Raw genomic sequence first — 26,832 nt, 5'->3', positions numbered from 1 at the left:
TTCTACTTCATATTCTACTATTGTATTAATTGATTTATTTTCATTTTTGTACTATTTTGTTTTGCTTATTTTTACATTCTAGCTGTATGCTTGTGTTTTATTTCCTTTTCCTTGCTGAATCCTATTACTTTTGCTGCTCCAACAACCTAATTTCCCCACAATGATCAATAAAGTTTCACCTTATCTCATGCCACTGTAGTTCACCATAATACCAACTACTTCAAATGGAAATTTAAACTGCATTTGAATTACCCTAAATAGAATGGAGTTTATCTGCATTCAGTTAACTAGATAAAACTGCCCATTGTAAGCATACAATAGGCTTGCAAAAAGGAAAGAACAGATTTTAAAAAGAGCTGCAGAAAATGATCTCACACACACATACATGAGAATGGAAACATGGATGTTAGCAAATGTGTTAAAAAAAAATAGAGAGTCACACCTGATGAAGACCTAGAGTCGAAACGTTGTGTTAAGAGAAATAAATATGTTGGAGCATTGTGTGCGGCGTTGTCTTTCTTTAATAATCTAACTTCAGCTACACTCCAGCACCTGCTAAATATTTCATGGGATGTGCTTACGGTCATCTTCTTTTTTTAGCATTGTAGCAGATGTGCACATGTGTGTTCACATACCCAGATTGTCACATTCGCACACACACACACACACACACACAAACAGCAGCTGAAAGAGACGCTTCACCGTGGATTCATCAATAAAATTGTGCGTCTAAAGTCCGCAGTCCGTCCGCAGTTTGTTCATCTATCACAAGCAGCTGCATGAAGCCCCTTCCTCACTGTCCAATATGGCGGGAACACCTGCTAGAGCCCCATCTTCCCTGACACATGCATGCACACACACACAACGACTCTTTCTCATTCTCTCCCTTGATTTTTTTTCCTTACTCTCAACCCCCCCCCCCCCCCCCCCCTCTCGCTCTCTCACACACACACACACACACACACCACTCCCACCCCTTCCTACGGCTCATTCTTGCAGATCCAGCAGAATAGCCTGGATGCTGTAGTAGTGTCCTTACACTGAACAAAGGAAATCAGGTGACCCTATTGAGATCCAATAGACACACATATTCTCTCTCTCACACACACACGCACGCACACACACAGTTCATCGGTCTTTCAGTCACAGTCAATGTGTCCCAGTGGAGTGGGAGGTAAGTAAGGTAAATAAGGACGTGGCTGAGCTGCTGCATTGACCAGTTATAGGAATTCTTGGTCTCTTTGATTACATGTAACATACAAGAGATGTGGAACAAAGCAGTGGTGACAGCTTACAATTCCCTCATCACCTCCTCCCTCCCACTCTCCCTTACTGCCTTCCAATTTTCTTTCTGTCACTCCCTCATCCACCTCTCCTCGCTTTCTCTCTCGCTCCTTCCTCGCCGCTGGACCCCGACACACCTCTTCTCCTTTCCTCTCCACTTCCAATGCATTGTTTTTTTTTTTTTTGGGATGATCTCTTCTTTCCCCGCTCTCCTCCATTAATTTCTCTGTACCCGACACCGTACCCTTCCTCCCCTCTTTCCTCCTCCTCTTCCCGTCTCTCTCCCTCTCCTTCTGAAAATGACAGCGTCCCTGAGGCCTCCAAAGGGGAATGTTGCGACGCTACGCCTGCCAACTTCACAAATCACTCTGACCTTTCATACTCGCAGAGGTCACAGTCATCTGATCCAACACACACACACACACACACACACACACACACACACACACACAGGTCCAAGCCTGTCCTTGCTAGCCAAGATGGACCAATGCATTGAGCCCAGCACTGGCAGCAGAGCGGAAGCAACCCTGCATCAATCACAGACAATTAGTCCCAATTGATGCCGAGGAGGTTGGGAGTGCCATTCCTCTGCCAGCCTGGTAATTGCTGGTAAACCCATTATTAGTCAATCAGATCACTTCTAAGCACTAATTATAAGATTTACTAATCATATGACATATGGACCTGGCTGAATAGCAAATAGTCATAAGTAACAAAATATATGTATTTGTTCAAGTCAGAGTCTTGGCAGTAAACAGAAAGGGAACAATCTTGCACATCTAGGTATAGCAGGTAATGATAATATCACAAGAAAGCAATAGACCGGATGCATTTGAATTTCAATTGGTTTCGCCCTGCAGGGGACCCGTTGCCACCCGAGGTGACCACACTCAAAAAAATAAAAGCGTTTCTAGGAGGAACCTTTAGGGTTTATTCAGATTACAAACATAGGGGAAATCCAGAAGGTTCCTCAAAGAACCCCCTTCACAAAGTGTTGTGACAAAGTGTCCTGACAATGCTTCCAACCGGTAGGATAAGGGAGATCTTTAGGTGTGTTTATTATACGTTTATTCTACAGTGGAGCTCTAAGGTGATCGGGCTCCTTTTGAATCTTAGAGTTTTTAGAGTGTTGAGCAGCAGTTCCCTATTCTGAGAGGTAATGTCAATAGATTCGGAGAAGCAGTGTTGCGTTATATCTGCAAAAAGTCAAATTTTGAGGTATTGAGAAAAACCTTTTTTTACACCGATGATAAATTGGTGATTTTCTCATTGACTGACTATCTATTTCTGCCATTTTAACTAGAGCTGCAACGATTAATCGATTAGTTGTCAACTATTAAATTAATCGCCAACTATTTTGATAATCGATTCATCGTTTTGAGTAATTTTTTAAGAAAAATAAGACCAAAATTCTCTGATTCCAGCTTCTTAAATGTGAATATTTTCTGGTTTCTTTACTCCTCTATGACAGTAAACTGAATATCTTTGGGTTGTGGACAAAACAAGACATTTGAGGACGTCATCTTGGGCTTTGGGAAACACTGATCGACATTTTTCACCATTTTCTGACATTTTATAGACCAAACAACTAATCGATTAATCGAGAAAATAATCGACAGATTAATCAACAATGAAAATAATCGTTAGTTGCAGCCCTAATTTTAACACAAACTGTCAATGGTGTGACTTCATCCCAAGCCAGGGGTCACAATTAAAAATGTATAAATTTTAGCTTGCACAATTTTAATAAATGCAAAATATTGGCATACCAGCAAAACATTTAATTTAATTTAGAATGTTAGGTGAAGTTGAAAAGATGTTGATATAAGATGCCAAAAGCACAGGAAAATAATGTTGTTCCTTGCATGATCTAATCTAATATTCATGATAAATAACTGTGATCGCAATATTTCCCCATTTCAGCCATTATTGCACAGCCCAATAACATCATCATGAAACCATCCACACACGGTGGAAAATGTCAGCGGTGAATTCCAAATTACACCGGACACATGAGGTTTCTGCAGCGCGCCCAGTGTGATACGGCTGCAGGTAAACAATAGGCTGCGTGCCTGCCAAGCACACAGTGCAGTCAAGTCACCCAGGCCATGCTGACACGACAAGGCAGCAAACAAAGCTAGTCTAACACTACGGCCGCACAAACACAATGAACCCACAGGCTACGCTGCAGTTTCTGAGACTCTTTCACTCACGCTCTCTCAATCACTCTGCTCCTCCCTCCCTCTCTCTCTCTCTCTCTCTCTCTCTTTACCTCTGCCTCTGTTGTTCTCTACCTGGCTTGTGCCCTCTCTCTCCCTCTCCCTCCCTCGCTCTCTTTCTCTTGGCTTGCTGCAGAATGGATGGATACGGGGGGGGGGGAGGAGAGGGGAAGTAAATGAGATCCCGATGAGATGCCAAGGTGTGTTAGCGGTGAGGCGTGGGGAATGAGAAAGCGGCCTGGAGGGAGGGGAGCGGCTAGATTGACTGTGTGGTGGTGGTGGTGGTGGGGGGTGGGGGCATGGGGGGTGAGGGGGACACCCCGCTCTGCCTACGGAGCCCCCGGTCGTATTATCGTTCGCTAAGTCAGCTCGGGATGTGAGAGGCATGGTAATAGTATAGGAGGGGACGAGATGAGGGAGAGAGGAAGAGGAAGAGAGGGAGCAGAGAGAGGGAAGAGAGCGAGGGAAGGAATGAGGCGGAGAGTGGAAGAAGTGGAGGAGAGCAGAAGATGAAGCAGAAATCGAGGGGGAAAAGACAAGAGGAGAGGAGAGGAAGAACAAATATAAGAGTGTGCCTCCCAAACAGAGCCAACCCCGGAAAATGAAGAGACGCGGAGCAACAGAGAGGGAAACGTACAGAGGAGCACAGACAAACACAAAAGGACACCAAGAATTATGAATAAGAGGTACTAAAGGATTAAAACAGACACAAGGGCAGACTAGAAAAGAGGGATTCATGCATGGTGATCAAAGACCCACATAAATACTGTAATAAGAAGCTTAAAGGGATGCTGTAAAAATCCCAGACACAGGGTAGATTTATGCCTTACTATACACACATATCCTCTGTTGAACATTGATATCCGCTTTGGAAAAAAAAAACTGAGGCAGAATTCCCTATCCTGACAAAACACAGGTATACAGCTAGGTAGGAGAACCGCAAATTGCTTTGTTTAAATGTGGATAGAATGGCGGAGGCGACAAAAGTAAAAATTCTCTGCGCTGTTTTTTCGTATACCAAATCCTTACGAACAGCGAGAAGCGTTGCTGCCAATGCCAGCCATCAGGAGCACATTGCTTTCACAGCAATTAATCGCTGTCACAACATCAATTAAACAAAAGCTAGCTTCCAAATCCAGCTATCCAGCATTCCAGGGAACCCAATCAATCTGGCAATGAATGTGAGCGTGTTGCATCCAATGCTTGAGTGTACGTGTGTGTCTGTAGGCAATGCGAGAGAGCACATATGTGTGTGTGAGAAAGCGTGTGAGTGTATGAGTGTGTGTTCAAGGGTTTTTTGTGTGTGTTCCACACGCACGGGCCCTTCAGCAATGAGTGAGCAGCATGCATGGACCTGTATCATATATGTGTGTATGCATCTTAGCGTGAGGAAAGCTTGCATGCGAGCGCAACATACGATACACATACATGTCAAGCGAGTGTGTGCATATGATCATGAGTTGCATGTGTGCCAGTAGCACATGCGTGTGTGTCAATGATGTATGGCAGTGATGTGTGTAAGTGTGTCAAATCTACTTATCTGGCAGGAGGCTGCGGTATATGTGTATGAGAGTAGCTGTGCTTATGCGTGATGATGTGTATGTGTGTGTGTGTGTGTGTGTGTGTGTGTGTGCGCGTGTGTATGTATAGAGCCAAACTCCGCTCAGCAATGCCTTGGCAGTTGCAGTACATCCCCCCTCTTTAGAAAGAGCCTGGAGGGCTCAAGCCATTATGGTCTTTTCCACCTCAGAATCTCTGAACTAATTAGGATCTCTTTACCTAAACCAGCCAGTCACACACACACACACAAACACACACACACCACAGACACACACACACACCACAGAACCACACACACATTCAAACACTCACATTTTGAATTGATTTGTACATATAATTTCAAAAAAGTTTCAAAAAATACTAAGTTTTACAACATTTTGGGAACTCGTGGGTGCAGAAAGCATCGTCTTTGGCACACAGCCAGGCTACTGGACCACAGCAGGTCCTTGCTGGCTCTCTCTCATACATACACACACACACACACACGGGTGCAGATGCACAGGGGCAGCCAAACAAGCCGGCAGTCCAAATCCCAATCCCACCTCAGCATTAAATACAGACTCTAAGCTACTGCATCAGGGAAAGCTCACTCATACTCTGTGCATCTGGGAATGCTAAGAATTTCTAGCAAAATATACACATTTGTTCAGAATGCGAGTTGTTTCCCAGCTTTCTGGTTTTGATACAGTACATATGAGTCTTGGGTTAGTGCTGAGAGAGAGAGACTGAGACCATAGCTGCCCTGCTGTAGCTGTGGGAGGGAAAAGGGAAACTGAGGCTGAGGGAGGAAACACTGAAGAGAGAGACAGTAAGGAGAATTGAGGGGAAAAGGGGGAAGAGCTGCACACAATAGGATAAGCAGTAAAAGGCAGCAGCCTGTAATGCATCCTGACTGCCATCCGTGCCACAGCATCAGTGGCTGTAAGGGTATGAGAGGACAAAGGGGACCAGTTGCACTAAGATGCTGCATGTGACAAAAGCCCAGCACAGCAGTCTTTAGATGATACTGTTTTATTTTACAGGAATATATTGGTGACTGAACGAAATTGAGATTTTAATTTCGGAATTAATCAGAAATTGGATAGTGAAGCCAGTTATGGCTCCGCAGCTCCAAAAATGTTGGAAATGTGATTGCTCAATCTCCGTCTTTGAATCGAAATCTTTAAATAACTTATTTACATCTGATTCATAGAGTTATTGGCCATTAATTTGATATTATCTGGCGTCATTTACTTCACAATTTGCAACCTTGTGGCGAATACTGCAAAGAGTAAGAATTAATTGTACGAGTTTTTTTGATAAGCTGCGGTACCAAGGTGTCAGCTCCATCTTTTTATTTACAATCAATTGATTGTCCAAAAACATAATAAACTCAATAAACCTTGTTTGATCGTATGTTCGGGTTATTATCCCGGAGAAACGCGCTCTAAGCTCACTGAACGTAAAGCAATACTACAGCTTTTTAGAAACGCGCCTCTCCATTATTTTGGCAACAGATTCTCCCTCACAAATGTACAGTTTGTTGGGGAAAAATTCAGTGTTAAGTCACTTTCAAGTTCACTAACACTCGCCCCTACTCATCAATGGAAAGCATACACCTGCTTCTAATCATAGGACAAGTGGAAATGAAGTCTCTCCGCCGCGGACATCTGTCTTTCTCTCTCTCTATCATCACTACTGCTGCCGCTGCGGCGAGCAGTTTGGGAAGGATTTCACCAGTAAAACACGCTCTCACATACCTTCCTCGGCGTGACAGTCCTCCACCGGGTTCAGCAATAATATCCAAAGCACCGAAACCAGCGATTTACGAAGATCCATGTTTGTCTGGCCAGCTCCGCGGGGCTCTTGTCATCTCTGTCCAGCCTGCGCGCAACGCTCCGCAGCAGAGACGCACCAGTGTTTGGATGGAGCGGATGCCGTCTAGGCAAATAGTGCGGGATCCAGGGCGCCACGCGGCCTATTTGATATCTCGGGGGAGGGTTTTGCGGGCGAGATTGACACCGCGCGAGCGCAATGAAGTGGGATCTGGAGATGAGGGTACAAGAGGGTCGACCTATCAAAGAGTGGCAACCTGAAATCTCCGCGCCACCAGGTGTTTCTTCCCACTATATAGTCGACTCAACCCGGCCGTGGCGCGCTTCTCTACAGACCGCAGACTGTAGATCTAGTCTTTATACAGAAAGCGGAGGAGTTTTGGCGAGGTGGGCTTGTGGTGTCAGTGCATGGGAAGGCTGTTAACGAGCATTTTCCTCTCTATTCAGACTCATTTATTTGTTTGATGATCATAGACTAGCCAGCGGTGCTCAAAGTGGGGTTCATGGAGCCCCAGGGGTCCTTTAGAGGGCTCCGGGGGGTCTATTATATATTATCCAGTTATTTAATTTACAAGAAGTTAGGACAGTTATAGAACGGATTCTGCTCAAGGTTTCACTTTCCCCAATTGTCATCACCCCACCTACAAAATAAATTCTGTAATAAATCATATCTAACAATAAAAAGCTCCTGAGATGGGGGCCCCTTGGAGAAAATCTTATCAAATTGTGTCCATGGATCAACACATATCTTTTTATCTATTTGACATGAAAGTAGAAACCATTGGACTATAGCCTACTGTCCCCATAGGCAGAAAATGCCAGTGGATTCTCTACAGCAGTGGTTCTCAACGTGGGGTCCGGGGACCACCAGGGGTCCTTGAGGGGGTTCCAGGGGGTCCACAGCAAATTGATGAATTGTTAAAGCATTATTTCATTTACAAGAAGTTAACACAATTAGATAATGCAGAATGACTGTTTTGATCATAGTTTCTCTGTTATCTCTCTACCTACAATACAGATAGTCATGGAATTCTGGACAAAATCATATCTAGCAATACAAAAATTCTCAGATTTGGGTCTGACAGACAAAATCTCATCAAATGGGGGTCCGTGGCCCTAATGTGGACTCAATTAGGGGTCCTTGATATGAAAAAGGTTGAGAATCACTGGTCTACAGTAACATAACAGCGTAGCCACACAAAAGAAGCATATAATTATAGTATGACATTTTTACAGTCTTTTGTTTTCATGCACAGCATGCCATTTGACTTGAGTGAATTTCTATAATGGAATGACTTCCTTTTTCTGGGACTATTGATTGATACCACTTACAGAGAGGAGACATGTTTACAGGAGCCTACTCTGCAGCAAGCGAACGGTATTGAGCTTCTCTTCTGGGTTTGTCCGTGGCTCTTCAGACAACAGGAGACCAAGATGAATTGGAAACGTGGAAAATGCTGTTTCAAGGGTTTGCATCATTGTAACACATAGACTACAATGAAAAGTCCCTCTCGCTTTCTCTCACTGTCATAGCCACACAAACACACACACACACACACACACAAACAAACACGCACAGTGATGCAGAAAATGTCTTCTGCATTGAGCATATTGACAGAGGCGCCCTGAATTGATCATTCTTGCAGTTTAGCTTGGAAAGCAATACAGTTTATTGCTGATTGACAAGCGAGATAACGTTTTGCAAAGAGAAAAACCAGTGATGTGAAAACAGGTTGAATCTCCAATCAATGAAAGTCTTTTCTCCATGACTGCTGAAGGGAGCGGGCTACTGGGGATTCAAAGAGTTCTATTTACTATCCATAGGTTCATTTAAAATCTCTAAAATATAGAGGATCTGGTCTGCAAAACAGTTGCCAAGGACCTAAGTTACCTTCTATACTATAGTCAAAAGTTTGGACACACCTGATTGAATGTACTATGTTTTTCATTATCTTAAAGCCATTTGGATCTAAAGACTTATGCTTAAATGCTTGAAATTAGTTTCTTAGACAAATATAAATAGTGAAGTTGATGCCTATGTATGAATTTCTTTCCAAAGCCTTTTCCTTTCCATCAAGGCAAAGGGTGACTACTTTAAAGAATCTAAAATATAAGATAGTTTTGATTTGTTTAACATTTTTTTGGTCACTGCATAATTCCATTTGTGTTATTTCATAGTTTTGATGTCAGAAAAAATAAAGAAAAATGTGGTATGTCCAAACTTTTGATGCTATACATTTAATTAATAGCACAATGTGCTATTGTGTAACTTTGTTCAAATGGTGAATACCTAATTTTCCATGTTTCCTTGCCACAGTCATTTGCCTTTCTGCAACAACACAGGGTAAACTGAGTGTACCAAAACGTACACTTAAATCATCACTGTTCACTATGCAATGGAAACAGAGTGTGACGGCATTTCCCCAGACTGAAAGGAGAGTTCAAAGCCTAAAGATGAAATTTTCCTTAAAAAACATAAACTGGCCATAGAATAGCTCTAATGATATTGAGCTTGCACTTGGCAGCTCTTCGATATAAACCGCCGGCCCTGGCTATTTAGCTACTTTTCAAACTTTAATGACGTGCTAATGAAAAGGCTAGTCAGCACACCTAATTTTCCCCTTAAGCAAGCCCTGCAACTGCAGGACATAAAACAGCTCTATAATAAATGTAATAAGTACTTTTACTACCGCACACTCAAACTCCCCCTCTTGTGCGAGTGTATGCACACACACACACGCACACACACACACACATACTGTCCCGCCTTGTACTCTCTCAGCGCTCTATGCGATAATCAACAGTCAGACTCATCAGCATGGTCAACCCCTAACCCCCATTCCCTCCCTGCTCCCTCTCACACAGTCTCACACACACACACACACATACACACACACACACACACACGCAGAGATTATGGGCCATCAGTCTGACTGATCCTCCCCAGCAGGGGGGCTGGTAGCCTTAGTCCTGGGAGCTGATGAACATGATCATCTGTCCTCCTCTGTGGTCATTACTCACCCAGGACAGAAGCCAACAGTCTCTCTCTCTCTCTATCTCTCTCTCTCTCTCTCTTTTGCTCTTCACAGTCCCTTGCTTGCACACAACAGCCTCTTTTATGCTCTCGCTCCCTTATTACATCTCTGCCTTTGTGTCTTTTTCAATCACTTACACACACTGTCGGTCGAAATCCTAATTTTGCAGTGTGGTGTAGCTTTTGGTATGTTTCCTTTTTATTTTAACCACAAGGAGGCTTTCACTGTGGTTTGTATTGTCGTTTAGATTCTAACAATGAAGGAGTTTTGGAAAGCTCATTCTCGCTTGCTTTCTCACAACACGCATATAGTCTCTCCTTTTTGTTCTCAATCTCTGTGAATCACACACACACACACCCACGCACCCACACATATACACATGCACACACACACACACACAGACACACACACACACCGCTGCTGTTTGTAGCTGAGCTGCCAACACAAAATCTGCTGCAACGCCCCGTGGCCAGTTTGCTTGCATTATTGATTAGAAACACAATGACCAGGGCAAAGAAAAATAGATGTAAATCACATCCTGATACTGTGTGTGTGTGTGTGTGTGTGTGTGTGTGTGTGCATGTGCGCGCGTGTGTGTGCGTGTGCATGTGTGTGTGTATGTGCACAGGTGGATTCGGTAAATAGATGTCAATCCCACACCACCACACACTCGCACAACACACACACACACACACACACACACATCTTAATGCTGAGGTTCATTACCATGCAACAATTTCATGCTGGGGTACCTCTGAAACACCCCCCCCACCCCACCCCCCTCCCTCCCCTTCACATACACAATACAGAGAAAGAGAAAGACGAGGAGGGAGAAGAGGGAGCAGAGTCACTTGACCTTTCCGTTCCCTGGCCGTTTCCCCACTCATCCGAGCAGAACAAGGGGCGGAGGGGAAGAGGAAGTGTGTGTGTGAGTGTGTGTTTATATGTGTGAACGTGCGTGCATGTTATGTGTGTGTGTGTGTGTGTTTAAGTTGCTATTAGGGAAGGGAGGAAGTTTCAGTTTGACACCCCTACTGTCCCCCCTCCTCCTCTTCTTCCTCCTCCTCCTCCCTGCTTTGTAATGTCACAGTAATCTCCCAACACCCTCTTGGGGGTTTAAGGAAGGAGTGGAGGGGGAGAAAAGGGGGTTTGTGGGAGGTGTGTGGGGTAGAAGGAGAGGAGAGGAGAGGAGAGGAGAGGAGAGGGAGGAGGCAGTGGAGGGAAGGAGGCGGTGGAGGGAGAGGGTGTTTGATAACAGTAGGCTGCAAGTCCCTGATGTATTGTACCATAGCTGTGTTATTCCCAAGCTGGGACCCTGTAAACGCTGCCAACTGAAAAGGTGCTAATGTGTCGCTTTGAAAGAGATACGCCTCCACACATATACACTTACACACACGAGTGGAGGGACTTAAATGTGTCGCTTTACCACACACACACACACACACACACACACACACACACACACATCCCCACACCCACCCGCACAGCAGTGGTGACAATAATAGATACAGAGTGTTTTAAATGGGCACGAGGGAGCGTCCGTCGTCCTTTGCTTTATTCAGACGAGTGTTCAGCGAATCGTCATTCCCCTCATGAGATGATTAGCTGCCAGACGTTAATCACACCGACATTTCATAATGAAATTAGATTACAGATACGCTCCAACAATATCACTGGATGGATTGTTTTTATTGCCTTCATTAGTATTTCTATAACGGCCTGTTTGTGATTTGTTAGGGCCTTTATTACAATCATACTTTTCTTTTATTAATGCAAATGAGATAATAATGTTTACATGTGGTTTGGCCATAAATCTGATTTTAAATGATTGTTAGGGGTAAGGTTTGTTCAAGATGATATTTTTGGATGGCTGTTCTAATGCATGCAGTTTGAAAGTGATGTAGAGTGACTTTTTTTAAAAATCTTTATACCCACCTTGTTTGAGAAGCAGGTCATGCCGGTGTCCGGGCGGCGCGTACGTCCCGGGGAATATGGGAAAGCGCGCCCATGGGAGGATGACTGTCATTGGTTAATGAGTCCTCGTGTTGTAATTAGTTCCAGGCGCCGGGGTTTGCGGCGGCGTCAAGGTCGTTGGAAGCAGTGTGAGTCACATGGAGACACGACGGGGTCTGAATGTCAGCCTGACTGGAAATGAGTTTCTAAGACGTTTCACAATGCAAACAATTTAGGAGTTCTATTCCCAAATACGCTTTAAATCCATTTTAAAAAGGAAAACATGACCTGAATTTTATCATTCAGTAACTCTTAAATATTCATGCGAAAGTAGAATAACTTTTTTAACCAAGGACTTAACTTACCGACAATCCTTTAAAAATTTGCAGAATTTGTTTTGGTTTTGTGAAATTAATTCTCTAAGAGAAAATGGCACTTTGTTCAAATGGCAGATATCTCATTTTGGAATGAAACTCTTCAATTAGCTTGATGACATTACTCATGGATGCTGTGGCCAAAAAATACAGAATATAGCGGAATTGAGGTGATGTCGCTTTTGAAGTGGGATCGTTTCCAGATTGTTTTGCTTCTGACCTGCCATTTTTGGCTGAGCACTTAGGCAATTGGAATTACGAGGAAGCACAGCGGGGTTCAATTTTTAATGGCAGTTACAAACAATGTCTCACTTACACCATTTCTGCTTCCAATTTTCTGAAATTAAGAGGACAAGACCATTTAAAAACACAGCAAATTATGTTCAGACTGAAGTGATCTTAAAAAAGAAAACATGATTACATACTGTAGCTTTTGCCAAAAAGAAAAACAGATTCCAGCTCTGTTGTTGCTGACAAAGTTTGATAGCTTTACTCTGTGAAGTTCATCTTTTAATTTTGTCAAAAGAGAGAGAGAGAGAGGGAGAGAGAGAGAGAGAGAGAGAGAGAGAGAGAGAGAGAGAGAGAGAGGAAGGTCAGACTGCAAATGGACGGAGGTCTTAAAGAGGGGAAGAGAGAGAAAGAGATGTGGGGTATAACGGAGGAGGTGGAAAAGGAGGACACAGTAATGACGGGGCCAAGCCAACTGTCAAGTAGCCATGTGGCAGTTTGCAGATAAGGGCCATGACTAAGTAATCAGGAATATACAGTGTGATCTGCCGCTCGCCGACACATTCCCGGATACGACTTCTGCCCGGCCGCCTCATTTCCCGACCGCAGCATGCCGGTTCCGAGGCGACTCACTCGGCGGGAACTGAATCCGATATCCTTTTACCAAAGGGTTCTTATTCCAGCCGCCGCCGCCACCGTGCCAGTATTTTTAAATATCAACACAGATAGCCGGACCTATCGCCACTTCCGATAAAGTTCAATTATACAGTTTACACAGACGGCTTTAGTTTGTATAGAGCTTTTATACTTGGTGTGCGTGTGTCTGTTTCCCTTTAACTGGCTGATCCTTTTATATTTAAATCTGTGTGTGTGTGTGTGTGTGTGTGTGTGTGTGTGTGTGTGTGTGTGTGTGGTAGTTGCAGGTTCCGGGGCGGTTTATCAGACGCTGAATACACTCTGTGCAGGTGATGGGAGATTAGGGAACGCCACTGTTTCCAATTTATAGAACCGACTTCAGACAGGCAGGGAAATGGAACAACTGTGACTACTTTTCCTTTTCCTTCACCTCTATTCCTTTTCTTTAGCCCCACTCTCTCTTTTTTTTCTTCCCACCCACCTTCCATCCTTCTCCCTCGACATGCCCCTCCTTCCCTATCTCCTTCCTTTCCTCCCTTCCTTCGTCTCCTCCCCCTCCTCTCTCTACCTGCTCCTCTTTCCCCTGCTCTCTATCTTCCTTTTCTTTCATCTCTCCATCTCTTTTTGTCAGGTTTTACTGGCAGTGAAATATACCTGACATCATCTCCACTGAATCCAGAAACCAGAATAAAACCCTTTTCCGGTCCTTTTCAAACTCACAATAACTAGTTTCAGCTTTGTGGGAGGGATACGTGACCAAGGCAAGTACAGTTTCAGTGTTGCAAGAGGAAGATTTAAGACTTCAACAAAACTTGCACAATAAGTCATTAAAATCATGCTTTCCACATAAAAAAGGCAAAGTAAAAAGGTTTTGCTTAAAGGTTAACCTCTACAAAAACAAATTGCAGTACATTCCATCATTACTGCAAAAAAACAGAAGTGGACTATATTGGGAAATGTGCCAAAAGTGTGAACTATCGACATTGCTAAAAGTTCAAAACCAAGTTTATTGGCTCCAGTTCACAACATAAAGCGCAGCACAGTATGCGCAACAACATGCAGACCTAAGGCATCACATTTTGTTCTTAATATCCGAGGTGATCCCAGCAGCCTTTAGCCACATTTTAGGCCTATGTACATTTTCTTTTCTCCACAGGAAGGAAAGGGGAGAGAGAGAAAGAGAGAGAGAGAAGGGCATGAAAAATCAATTGAGGAGAGTATGAGAGAAAGAGAGAGAGAGAGAGAGTGAAGAAAGAGAGAGAGAGAAGAAGGGAGAGGTGGACTGAGAGTGAAAAATGTGTTGATTTGTCAGCATGGGCTGGATGTCTCAGGAGACACCAATGGGAATTCATCATGAGAGACAAATTGCATTGCAGTGGTATTCTCCCTTCCGTGTGTGTGTGTGTGTGTGTGTGTATGTGCATGGCTGCGCTGGCATGCTGACACACAGGCATGCATACAAAGTGCGCATGTATATATATGTACATCGTAGTCTGTGTGTATATGGGTATCTATGTGTGTGTGTGTGTGTGTGTTTGTAAACGTGCCTCTTTAGCATTCTGTGGAGCCAGTCATACATGGTTACCTCAGCCGCTGCGCTGCACAATGACAGTAATTACATTATCGATTGTTTAACCTATACTTCCCTTATACTACACTATAATGGCAGCGCTGATGGATGTGTAGATGTGTAGATAGATGTTTTTTCATACATGTTTGGTTTTGTACGTCCTGGTTTGAATTCTATTACCAGCCGCTTGTGTGACAAACCAGATTCAGTCCAGCGTCTCCCACATACAAAACCAAACATCCATCATTGGAGCTGAACAATGACTTTAATATCTCATGAATAATATCTGATTAACAGAAAAAAATGGAATGATATTAATAGTTTTAAATCTTAAGAAAAGGTGGATGTGACCTTAACAGATGTGCAGTTATACTAGCGATGAATTTAGCCCATTGCAACATATTTTAAAATCTATCTATCTATTCCTGTGAGCGGCTGGCAGCCCCAGTTGTTTTGCAAGTGACACCTCATCATTGCTTTGAGTTACAAGGTTCAGCCTCGCTACACAAATACAAAATGCGCAGTAACATGTGTGGCACACTGTGTAATTAAGCAGCAACCCACTACAGGGCACAGGGTGTGTAAATTAGATTACAGCGACACAGATTGGAGGTAGTTTTTATAATATCTCTGCCACTGCAATTAAGAGATACAACTTTCTCTTCACCGTAGGCATGGAGACATGCGAGAAATCTAGTCTTCACCCTCCTACTACTCCACATAATGAGCATGAATACATGTGAGTGCACACACGTACCAACACACGCCACACACACCACCAGGAGCCTCTTGCTGTGAGAGAAGGGAATGGAAAGGCTAACTGAGAAAAATAAATAAATAAAAAAACACAGGAAAAAGGGGTACACACTTGTTCAAACCACATATTTTAGATCAATGCTGAACCAAATAAAAAAAAATGTATTTTTGTTTGCCCGTCATGATGTCAGCCACGTTGAATTGGTATATTCTGCCGTTTCTGCTGCCATCAGATTGTAAAATTGACAGAATTAATGACTTAGAAATGTTGACAGACAATGAATAAAGTGAAACAGAGCATTACTAGTGAGTTAGTTGTGGCCTGCAAGTACTTGGCTGGCCCATGTCTATTTATAGTGAGGAGTATAATTGAAAGCAAAAGAGAAACGAGAGCGAAAGACAGATTGGTATTGAAATAATTGACATTTTGAAAACAAACGGATGAAAGAGAGATTGGTTTGACTGGGAAGCTGACAGCTCCACATACATGGTGAGTGTTTCATTTCTGGAGATAGAGAGGCATCTTCAAGAGTCCAGGAGTGGCTGGATAATTGGCAGAGACTGGGCTACTGTGGCCCATTGGCTGGGAGAAGAGAGAGAGGGACAGAGAGAGAGAAAGAGAGAGAGAGACAGGCAGACAGACAGACAGACAGACAGACAGAGGTGAGGCAGTAGAGAGGTCTGTGACCGGGGTCAAACTATTTTCATCACCCCTGTTTGTGCCTTGCTGCCAGATGATGAGGCTTTAGAATTGCACTAAGATTGGCTCTTACAGAAAAATGAATATGAATAGAATGGCTGGAGAACGCCAATAACCTTGGCCCAAAAGGAGCACTTACAAACCAATCTCATATCAATACACTGCCATAGATTGGGTTGCAGCAGAAATGAGGCATTCGTTGCGGTTATCTCAAAGCTTAACACATACCAGATCATATTTTCTCTCTCTCTCTCTGACCACTCTCAGAAAAAAGACTCACCAGAAGTAGATTATAGTTGATAGCTTAGCGCAGACTTGGCTTTAAAGAGCTATTCAGACACCTTAGTAACTTGGGCTGTCAGATTTTTTTCCCCTTTAACCTGCACCGCTTTGTTCATGGGTATATAGATCTTTTTTTTCACAGATGCTATTATGTGATTGGATCTATGATAGCTGCAACCTGTGACATATCTCAAACCGTTTTCTCTAGAACTCACAGGGGAAACGGTCTTGACGCAATGTCTACTTTCCTCAATGTACAAAACTTTTAAAACTTGCAGTAGTATAGATATATAGGAGCTGCTCAAACGATCTGACGTAGCACTTCATCTCTGTCACTTCAGCGAAAGCTTGCTTGCACGTCCTGTTTTGGACTGTCTGTCAATCAAATTAAGAGGAAGCTGATGAGTCATAATGCATCAAGGTGTTGACATTACCCAACCACATCCAAACATGCGCGACTACTCGAGGCTTTGCGTTATTTACAAGTGCAAGATAAGAAGGTGTGTCAACATCCTCCATCTCCCCTCCCCAATGTCTCGAATCTGTGCCGACGGTGTTCAATTCTGCTGGGACAACAGCGCTATTTGCATAATTGATTACACCTACAGCCTATGGTGCAGGGTACAAACAGAAGAGAAGAGCAAACAGCCTGACGATGACATTTGTTCTAGTGAGAGGATTGCGAGCCGTCTGAGAGATTAGTGCGCCGTGATGCAAGGTGAGTAGGCCAAAGGATGAAGAGCTAAGCATATGCAAATTCAAAGCAGAATATTCATGGCATCCAATTGGGGTCCCTCTCCCCGGGATTTCTCGAGGCGTGTGAATGAAAAATTGTTCCTCAAACTTTGGCTGAACTTTCTCTCCCCTCTGTTGGCATTAAATATGTAATACTGTGTGACGCGAAGCCAGATTTGGGTGCGTAGGCACAAAAAAAAAATCAGCAGTTTTTCTTTTTCAGGATTTTTCATGAGCCGCAGCGTTTTGGCACGCAGGATTTGTTTATGTTTGCGTTTGTGTGCACGCGCATGGTGTGCTTGTACCTGAAAATGTTCTTATTCATGTGTCTGCATGCGAGTATTTGTGTGTATGTGCGATTGTGTGTATATATATGCGTTTCGGTGTGTGTAGTGTTAGCTTTGAGATTAAATCTGGTTTTCAAATTGCATTGTGTTTGTTTGTGTGTGTGTGTGTGTGTCAGTCACATTTGATGAAAAAGCAATAACATTTTTAACAGTTTCTTTGGAAACTGTAGAAGTCACCTCTAAAAGCATAATTTGGGGAATGTGAGTGAGCAAGGGAGTTAGTATGCAGATCAGGTGAAGAATTCCCTCCTTCTCAGCCCCAAACGATGAGATGAAAGGCCTAATATGGGCACCTGAAGTCCTGGGGAATTACTCCGCACTGTGGAGATGGTTGGTGGCAAATTAATAGGACCCTGAAAACGGATGCCCTTATTGCTGTGACCAAGAGATTATTACCCGCTCACTTTGTAACTTTATCAAGTCGTATCAAAGTAAAACTCAAAGTAAAACCAACCACTTTATCCCATGAGGAAAATGGACAGCAAGAAATCATCTAAGGGTAAACAAAGAAAACATTTCAACCCTCTGAAGTTTTCATGAATCTGTCCTTGAAATCGGTAGCAGCTGTGGCGTCGGAAGATCGCGGTGCTGCTGGTTAAGATGATTAATGCATAATGAGCAGACTGCAAGTCTGAGATGATTAGGAGTTTTGCTGCTCTACTGTACCCCGACATGCTGACAGTGCTGACATTACGCAACTCAAACTGCACCGCTACACAAGTCAAGCCTCTCGTTTAGACAACATGATCGCAGAGCATACACTTATGGAAATATCATCTGACACACTGTTGACACTCAATTATGCCCCATAAGACACGCAAATACACATACGCACATGCAGGCACGCACACACACTCACACCCACATGCACAATCACTCGCATGAAGATGTGAATGGACACATTGCAAACACACACAAACACACACCCACAAGCACAGACACACACACACACACACACACACACACACAATCATCACTCATACTAATACTTGGACACTCATTTGCATTAAGACATATGAGTAGAATATTGGCAGGTACAGGGACACTAATGCATGCAGGCACACGCACACACACACACACACACATACACACACAGACTAGCAGACAGTGCAAGTGCGATGACCCCTCCTCTTTGTAGCTCACTGGTGTTAGGACATAAGAGGCAATTAAACCTCATCAAGCCATGCTGCAAAAGCCCAAAGTCCTTCAAACTCTCTCTTCCTTTCAACTCCCTTCATCTCTCTATCCATCACTCCTTCAAACCCTCTTTCCACCCGTACCTCCTCTCTATCTCCCTGTGTATCCCTGTGTATCTCCCCGTCTCTCACTAATAAGCCCAACCTTTATGTGAGAATTACACACAGCTGTGCAATGGTTAGTGACATGTGGAGCTCTCCAGTGCGGCTCCTCTCCTCGGAGGCATTGTGCTTTAGGTACAGGAAGGTGGAGGGGCTTCGTGTGGATCCACAACCAGCTGGAAGATGGAGAGGAATTTGTCAATAGTGTGTGTGTGTGTGTGTGTGTGTGTGTCTGTAGGCCTATCCATTTCAACCAATACAACCTCTGATCAGCGGTGCTTCATTGTGGTTATTTGTGTGTGTACCTGTTCCTTATTGATTTAGCCAGGTGCGTGCCATTGTCTGCGTGCCTTTAAGCTACAGCACCGCAGTGTAGCTTGTGTGTTCTGGTATTGGATTCCTTGGCAGGGAGCGGTAAAGATGTGCATGTGTCCCACTGCTCCACTAGTAACAGATCAATAGGCTGAGGAGAGGAGAGGAGAGAATGGAAGAAGAGAAGAGGAGAGGAAAGGAGAGGAGAGGAGAGGAGAAAAGAGAAGAGAAGAGAATGGAAGAAGAGAAGAGAAGAGAAGAGAAGAGAAGAGAAGAGAAGAGAAGAGAATGGAAGAAGAGGAGAGAAGAGAATGGAAGAAGAGAAGAAAATGGAAGAGAAGAGAAGAGAATGGAAGAAGAGAAGAGAAGAGAAGAGAAGAGAAGAGAAGAGAAGAGAAGAGAAGAGAATGGAAGAAGAGAAGAGAAGAGAATGGAAGAAGAGAAGAGAAGAGAAGAGAAGAGAAGAGAAGAGAAGAGAAGAGAAGAGAAGAGAAGAGAAGAGAAGAGAATGGGAGAAGAGAAGAGAAGAGAAGAGAAGAGAAGAGAAGAGAAGAGAAGAGAAGAGAAGAGCCCTAAGAGAAATCGTAAAGTTCCAGGGGAAATTGTATTTTTTAGCCAGAAAAAATCCCCTGCAGCCTACAATTTAGGCATTTTCAGGGAAGACCGAAATATATTACACCAACAGTGTATCTGATCAAAGTTAAGCGCTACTGACTACCGAGCCTGGCGGAGCATGGATGCAGACCTAACACAGCACAGAGAAATAGTTGTCTCATTTTCTAAATGTCAGTTTCATATTGTCCCACCAACCTGCCTACCTTGCTAGCTACCGCTGGTCTACATCATAATTATGTAAATTACAGAGAAAAGCTCTTTTCCTGAGCTGCCTCATTGTTCCATGAAGGGTGCTATCCCTCACCTAGGGGCCTCATAAGCATAAAAATCCCTGTAATTATGTTCCAAAGGCACTGAACTAATAGGGCTATCTATAAGCACAGCGATTTTCACTTGATTGGCTACAACCTGCTTCGTTCATGGTGCGCTGCCAGTGCCACTCAAATTATCACTGCATTATGTCCCTCAGAAGAATAAGCCATCCGTCTGTATTCATATTTGAGCCCGAGAGTGTGAAAAACACTTAGTGGGAAACAACAGGCTTCCTTTAAATCAATGTCGGGCAACAAAATACCATCAAATCCTAATAATTTGTGAAAATATGCTCTGTAAGACACATGCAGCGAGCACTTTGTAACCGGAGGTACAAATGCATTCACAACATTGTGAATTTCCTTTAAGTATTCACAATAATACTCGGTTTACCTTCTTTTTACCTTACTGTTTTAATCTCTTATTCTCACAAAAGCCCTTCTAGGGACAGGTGTTGCAAATCAGCATCCGCTATAAACACCATGATACTTGCATCAGATATCTGTTCTCAGTTTATCTATGTATATTGTATCTGTCCCTATCAAATAAACCATAAATAAATAAATAAATAATCCCATCACACAAGCTGAGGATATTTTTAACCATATCACTGTCAACTTGTCTATAGTATTCATTATGTTTTCCTATGCATCAAACAGTGCTGGTGCAGTAGATGTACAGGAAACTATAGAGGAACATTAGCACTACAAATGTATCTTCATCCTATACGACCCCCCCTTGCCGTCACACAAAAATGAAGAGTATGGCTTGTTGCTTTGATCATATGTCCACCCTTTACCGCACACAACCACGCACACACACACACGCAAACACACTGCCTTGGCAGCTGTGAAGAATTAATGAAAAGGAGAGCGAGCAAGTGAGAGAGGAGTGAAAGAGTGATCTCACCCTGGCACAGCAGTCTGAACGAAACAGGTCAGCTGGACAACCGGCCCAAGTATCCCACCTGCTAGTGGGCCGGCGAGCGTCAGCATTTTAAATAGCACACCTACAAACACACACACACACACACACACACACACACACACACACACACTCATTCCCTCTCACTCACAGCCTGCCTCTCTATCACATTACTCCTCCACCCACAGGCCAAGGCATGAATCTTCATTCAGCGATACGGACAGAGACGGAGAACGGGACCGAGGCTACATGAGGACCGGAGTGAGTCAGTGGTTGTAATGTGATTTGTCACTCCCTCTGCTCCCCTCTGATGTGATTACGGGGCGGGCTTCGGCCGGGCCGTGTCAGATGAGATGGTGGCCTGTGATAGGAGAGGCAGAGCAGAAACCAGGAAGTGCTCGGTCCCTCTGCAATCTGTCACACTGGACCTGGGAACGCTGGCTTCCTGAACATGACAGCTGGAGGCAAGGACGTCATGGAATTGTGAGTGTTTGTTTGCCCATATGTGTGTGTGTGTGTGTGTGTGTGTATGGGGTTTTTTTGGGTGCATGTTCTTGTGCATATGTATTTGTGTGTGTGTGTGTGTGTCTATGTGTACTTTTGTTTGTTAATGTTAGTGTTGTGTTAAGGTAATGTTACATTCAATACATGCATGAATGCATGTGTGCATATGTGTTTGTGTCTGTGTGCTTGTGTGTGTGTGTGTGTGTGTGTGTGTGCACGTGTGTCTGTGTGCACGTGTGTCTGTGTGTGTGTGTGTGTCTGTGTGTGCCCAGAATTATAGAGCATACACCACACATACATAACATATGGCACTCCCTGTCATTGGATTGCAATATTTACTTCATTTGTGGTCAAATGATAATTTCTCTGTATAAAAATTGTAGTTTTACAAGACCTGAACTACAGTAAATCCACCCTCGAGAAATATATTTTTGTTAACTAAAGGTACTTAGAGGAAGTTCAAACAATGTAAAAGATGTAAAAAGATCAGTTTCCCGTCACTCCTACATGTTCAGTCAGACTCCTGTCTGCCAGAGACTAGTCTGGACCTAAAGCCCAGGTTGCTCAGCAGTGTGAGAATCAAGTTTTATCCAGGAAGTGGAGTTACCAATGCACAAAAGCACAAGCAGGACACCAAGACCTGGTGACGGCCAGCAGTGAGCGGCTGAACACAGTGTGAGTGTATTCTGCAGGGAGCTTCACAGTGGTCAGAATGAAGGAATAAACAAATAAATAAAAACATAGATTTCTTTTATAGTCAAAATATTGTAGTTGTTTGTTGCAGTAGTTTACTACAGAGTCTTAGAGTCCTACCTCGGTCTCAAGTGAGATTTTGAACAGCTGAAGACTAAAACATTTTATTAAGGAACAATCAGTAATATGTCACTGGCTTATTGTACAAATTGAACATAATACATCAGCAGGGGTTCACAAGTGTTGTTGATCAGTGCCAGTCACTCCACTGTTACCTCAATGGCTGCTGAGATTTCAATCTTTCTAAACAAGCAGTCAGGTCCGTTCTCTCTGTTTTGGTGGAAATTCTCCACTCACACCCTTGAGTTCAGAACTTCTTTCAGGTTCATGTACACAACCATGGAAGAACGAACCGCAGTGAAGCCTAGAAAGGCCGACAAAGTCCACAATGACAAAGCCCGCTCCAGAACCAGAGTGAACATTGCTGTAGCATTTCAAAGGTGGAGGAGCTGAGGCTGACTCTGAAAACTTCAAGAGTGATGCAGAGTCGGCCTGACAACCAGCGCCGTCGTTAGTGGGGTGAAAGGTGACGACTGTAGGGGCCACAGCTGGAGAGGGCCACAGCAACTCCAGCAGGATGCATGAATTAATGTATTCTATAGATCCTGCAAAGGCACTTGATACTTCAGAGAAAAAATAATAAACCCACAAATTATGCAATATGAGATTAAAGTAGTTTTAATTTTCCAATCTCTCTCTCTCCTCTGTTTGTGACAGAGTTGCGAATGTATTGCCTATGATAGTATTGGAATTTTCACTTCCATAACTATTTTGTTTTGTGTATCTTGTAATATTGCAAAAAAAAAAAAAATAGATCCTGCAACTGCATAATGTATAGAAGAGATCTTTAGTGATTACTGTAAACATGTTACTTTTCAAAAAATGTCAACCCTCCTGTTAATGTAGTAAAAAAACTCAATAATGTCATAATTATTACATTCACAGGAAAAAGGTTATTACATTAATGGTATGTAACCATTATTAGATTAAATAAACTGCAAATTGATATTACTTTAATTGGAAATTGATTACGTTAACAGGACTATCATACTAGTAAGTGCAAATTGTGATGTTAACAACTACAACTTCCCCAGATAATTTAATAAATTTCATGACTTCCCCTGTCTGGAATACTCCTCTCTAAATTCCATGATATTCCAGGACTTTTAGCAGCGTTTTACTGTTTGTTCCCTCTTTCCAGTGCATCATGTGACTGTGGGAACTTAGGGCTTGAAGTTACATTTGTGTGAACTCATATTTCTCTGAGAAGGCTCGATACTCCTCAGTTGAATGCCAGTAGCAGATATCACTGTCTATCTATGAAGCTGATGTGTTTCTCATCTCTGTCTCTTAGACTGCCTTAGTTCCCTTCAGCAAGACCAGTGGTTCTTCCTGTGGTTCATTCACCCTCACCTGTCTTGGCATCTGGATCTTTTCCATCGCATCTCATAGTATCTCATCCTTCTCAGTCTCAGTTTCAATCAGTTTCTGACTTTAATGGTTTAATGGTTTAATGAACTTTATGCAGGCTAAAAATATGCTGTCACTTGGGTGGCAGGGTGGCGCCTCCTGGACCTGAACCTTGATTTTTTTTAATGTTAATATTAATGGAGTAATGGGAAATAGTGGCTACGATTGGTTGGAAATTTAGAAAACATTGGAAATGGCTCGACATGATGGGCTTCTCAAGGTGCCACATGGGAGGAAAACTTTGCATTACAAGCAGGTAAAGGTCAATTTCTGCTTTAAAGTGTTTCCCAGTGTTGTCATCCCTTCACCTAAATGAGAGTTTGATCAAATCTGTTTGATCAAAAGAATAGTATTTTTAACACCACCTCTATTTTGTAATAGATGTATCCTAAATGTGGGTGTGCTTGTTAGTATTTGTTGCAGTGAATCTGAAGCAAAGAGATAAGATCTACATATACAAGAATGAAAACAGCACAAAAAAACAGCACAATTAAACCATTTGTTAGGGGCAAAGACTTATTTTTTTATGATTATTATTTTGTCCTCATGAAGCGGCTATATACACTGCAGGTCTTAGTGCTGAGTTCTCATTTTTTGCTCAGATGTGATGGAAAAATCTGAACTGGAACTTTCAGCAGCAGTGTAAATGGAGCCTGTTACTCCTCAGCATGGGGAAAGCAACGTTGGAAGGCCTTCCTCAGTCTGGAGAGGAATCGCCGCATCTTTTTAACTGGTCTGAACTCTGCAAGTCAAGCAAGATTTAGTAGTTTAGTAAAATGATCACCCTTCGCTCAACAGTAGGAAATATAATATGAATCGGAAATAATACACCTGTAGAGACCAAATTTGGACTTCCTTTGTATCTTACTTTTTTTCTTGACCTCAGTGGGGATAGCGGTCGAAGCCTCAGCAGCCGGGACAGAGGGAGTGGAAGCTCTGTCGGAGGAGGTAGAGGCCTTGTCGACTGGGACAGTGTTCGTGGAAGTCGTATCAACCGGGACAGAGGACGTAGACGCCTTGTCGACCGGGACAGCGTTCGTGGAAGTCGTATCAACCGGGACAGAGGAGGTAGACGCCTTGTCGACTGGGACAGTGTTCGTGGAAGTCGTATCAACCGGGACAGAGGAGGTAGAGGCCTTGTCGACCGGGACAGTGTTCGTGGAAGTCGTATCAACCGGGACAGAGGTGGTGGATGTCTTGTCAACCGGGACATTAGGGACTGATTCAGTAGTGGCTGATGTGCTGCCATGGGAGAAAGCCTTCATGGCCAGGAAGGAGGCTTGGACACTGCAAGAAGTATGACAATCAATCAATCAATCAATCAATCCATCAATCAAAACATCAATCGATCAATCCTATCATCCTTCCCTCTATCCATCAATCAAACACCTGTCCAACCATTTGCTTTGTCTGTTAACAGCGTTAACACCTACACACACACAGACACACACATAGACACACACACTTACTAAGAGCTGGTGGCGTAGGAGTCCTCCAGGTTGCTCATGGTGAGGAAGGGATGCTCCAGAGCGTCGCCGGGCATGGCTCTCTCTTCAGCATCAACCTCCATCAACCATTCCATGAGGCCGATGAACGCGCACACGTCCTGACTCTCAACTGCCCCAGTTGGGTAGAGCTGGATTTAGAAACAAAGTCAATGACAGTTCAGTCAAATTCACTTCACAGCTCATGGAAACAGAGCAAATAAACACTGTTAATTAGTGCTATTATCTATCTATCTATTGCAAATGTTACAAGACTTGTCAAGTGCCAAATGAAAGGAAGGAAGGAAGGAAGGAAATCTTTTTTATACAAGAAAACAGGGACCACCTACACGTAGCAACTCACTCAGCGAAGATCGAACATCGAACATGTGAGACCCGCTCTCTATGGACTCAATTCCTGTCTCACGGGTGAACTCCTCTGGTGTCTAAAGAAACACAGAATATATATGGGATACTTCTTCACACATTTTTTAACAATTTTGAAAGGATTGTTGGCTCTTCTGGAAAAAACAAACACCCTGTCCAGACAGAGCCAAAGCAGGAGGATGTTACAATACCTTCAGCCTCCAGACGTCTATGTCACGTCTGAAGTACCAGTTGGTGCAGAGACCAGCATCCAGCAGGTGGTTTTCTGGGAGTCCCTGTGCCTCTACAATGAATCTGATCTGGAAAGACAATACAGCATCACATTAGCCTACATTCTACATCACATCTCCACATGGGTGTGGAGACTTGTTTGTGTTGGAAACCACCTTAGTAACTGTAGAGTAAATCAAATATAGGTATATTATGGTACTTACTGCATCATATTCATTGTTAGAAATATACAGGTGTTGACCCTGGAACATGTAGGCCATGATGCACCCGAGCGCCCACATGTCAATAGCCTCAGTGGCTGGCAGGCCCAAAAGGACCTCTGGAGCCCTGAGGGTGGAAGACAAGAGTCAAACATAAGAAATGTTACTGAGATTTGAAGACAAAGAATACAACATCTGACATGGTACCAATCCAGACACAGAACTACACTATATCAGCACTAAACCTTGACACCAACTGTGCATTACAGTCAAATTCAACATTTTTCCTAGAAGCTACAGAGGAATGACAGAACATCAACTATTCATTTACAGTAGTGCTACGAAAGTCTCAATAGAACATACCTGTACCACAGAGCGTGGAAAATGTCTCCAGGCCTCGCTGTGGAGGCAGGTATGGCCAGACCAAAGTCAATGAGTTTGACTCTGAAGGGCTGATCCACACAGTTCACCAACATGATGTTGTCTGGCTTGAGGTCTGCGTGGATCAGCCCTATTGACTTTAAGGCTGCAAAAGCCTGGGCCAGTTGCATCAGGACCGGTCTTATTTCTGTGAGAGACAGGGGCTGGTTTCTCTCCTCCATGAAGGCCTGGAAGCTCTTGTCCAGCATCTCAAACACTAGACAGGGGTGTCCTCGGTGCAGGAAACACTCGTGCCACTGCACCAAGTGACACTTGTCTGCGTCCAAGATGCTGACTGTTTCCAGCATGGCCTGCTGGGGAGAGAAGATGAGAAGTTAGCAAGGTTCATTGGCTAGGTATAAACACTTCATGATACACATTTTAATAGACCAAGCAAAATTTGAAACATGTTACCCAAAACTTTCATGA

At 43.4% G+C, this 26,832-nt stretch overlaps 1 protein-coding gene across 1 annotated transcript in view; it reads right to left on the bottom strand.

The window, feature by feature from the left end:
* Positions 1 to 24,549: 24,549 nt before the first annotated feature.
* Positions 24,550 to 26,832, bottom strand: part of LOC139649067 (homeodomain-interacting protein kinase 1-like) — a gene marked incomplete at its 3' end in the record, with an annotated part of 83,483 nt that continues 81,200 nt past the window's right edge. The window contains exons 3-8 of the mRNA XM_071525371.1: positions 26,347 to 26,714; positions 25,987 to 26,110; positions 25,744 to 25,851; positions 25,516 to 25,611; positions 25,151 to 25,317; positions 24,550 to 24,968 (exon numbers count right to left, since the gene is read on the bottom strand). Of these exons, the coding sequence (XP_071381472.1) occupies positions 24,550 to 24,968; positions 25,151 to 25,317; positions 25,516 to 25,611; positions 25,744 to 25,851; positions 25,987 to 26,110; positions 26,347 to 26,714 (1,282 nt within the window). The remainder of the gene's footprint in view (positions 24,969 to 25,150; positions 25,318 to 25,515; positions 25,612 to 25,743; positions 25,852 to 25,986; positions 26,111 to 26,346; positions 26,715 to 26,832) is intronic.

The sequence above is a fragment of the Centroberyx affinis genome, unplaced genomic scaffold (genome assembly GCF_046629955.1).
Source record: "Centroberyx affinis isolate AG114_WGS23_722 - 3 ecotype Tasmania unplaced genomic scaffold, CSIRO-AGI_Caff_v1 ptg001289l_1, whole genome shotgun sequence".
In the NCBI taxonomy this organism is placed as follows: Eukaryota; Metazoa; Chordata; class Actinopteri; order Beryciformes; family Berycidae; genus Centroberyx; species Centroberyx affinis.
Note: the sequence above shows the minus strand (reverse complement) of the source record. Positions and strands in the feature narration are given on the sequence as shown.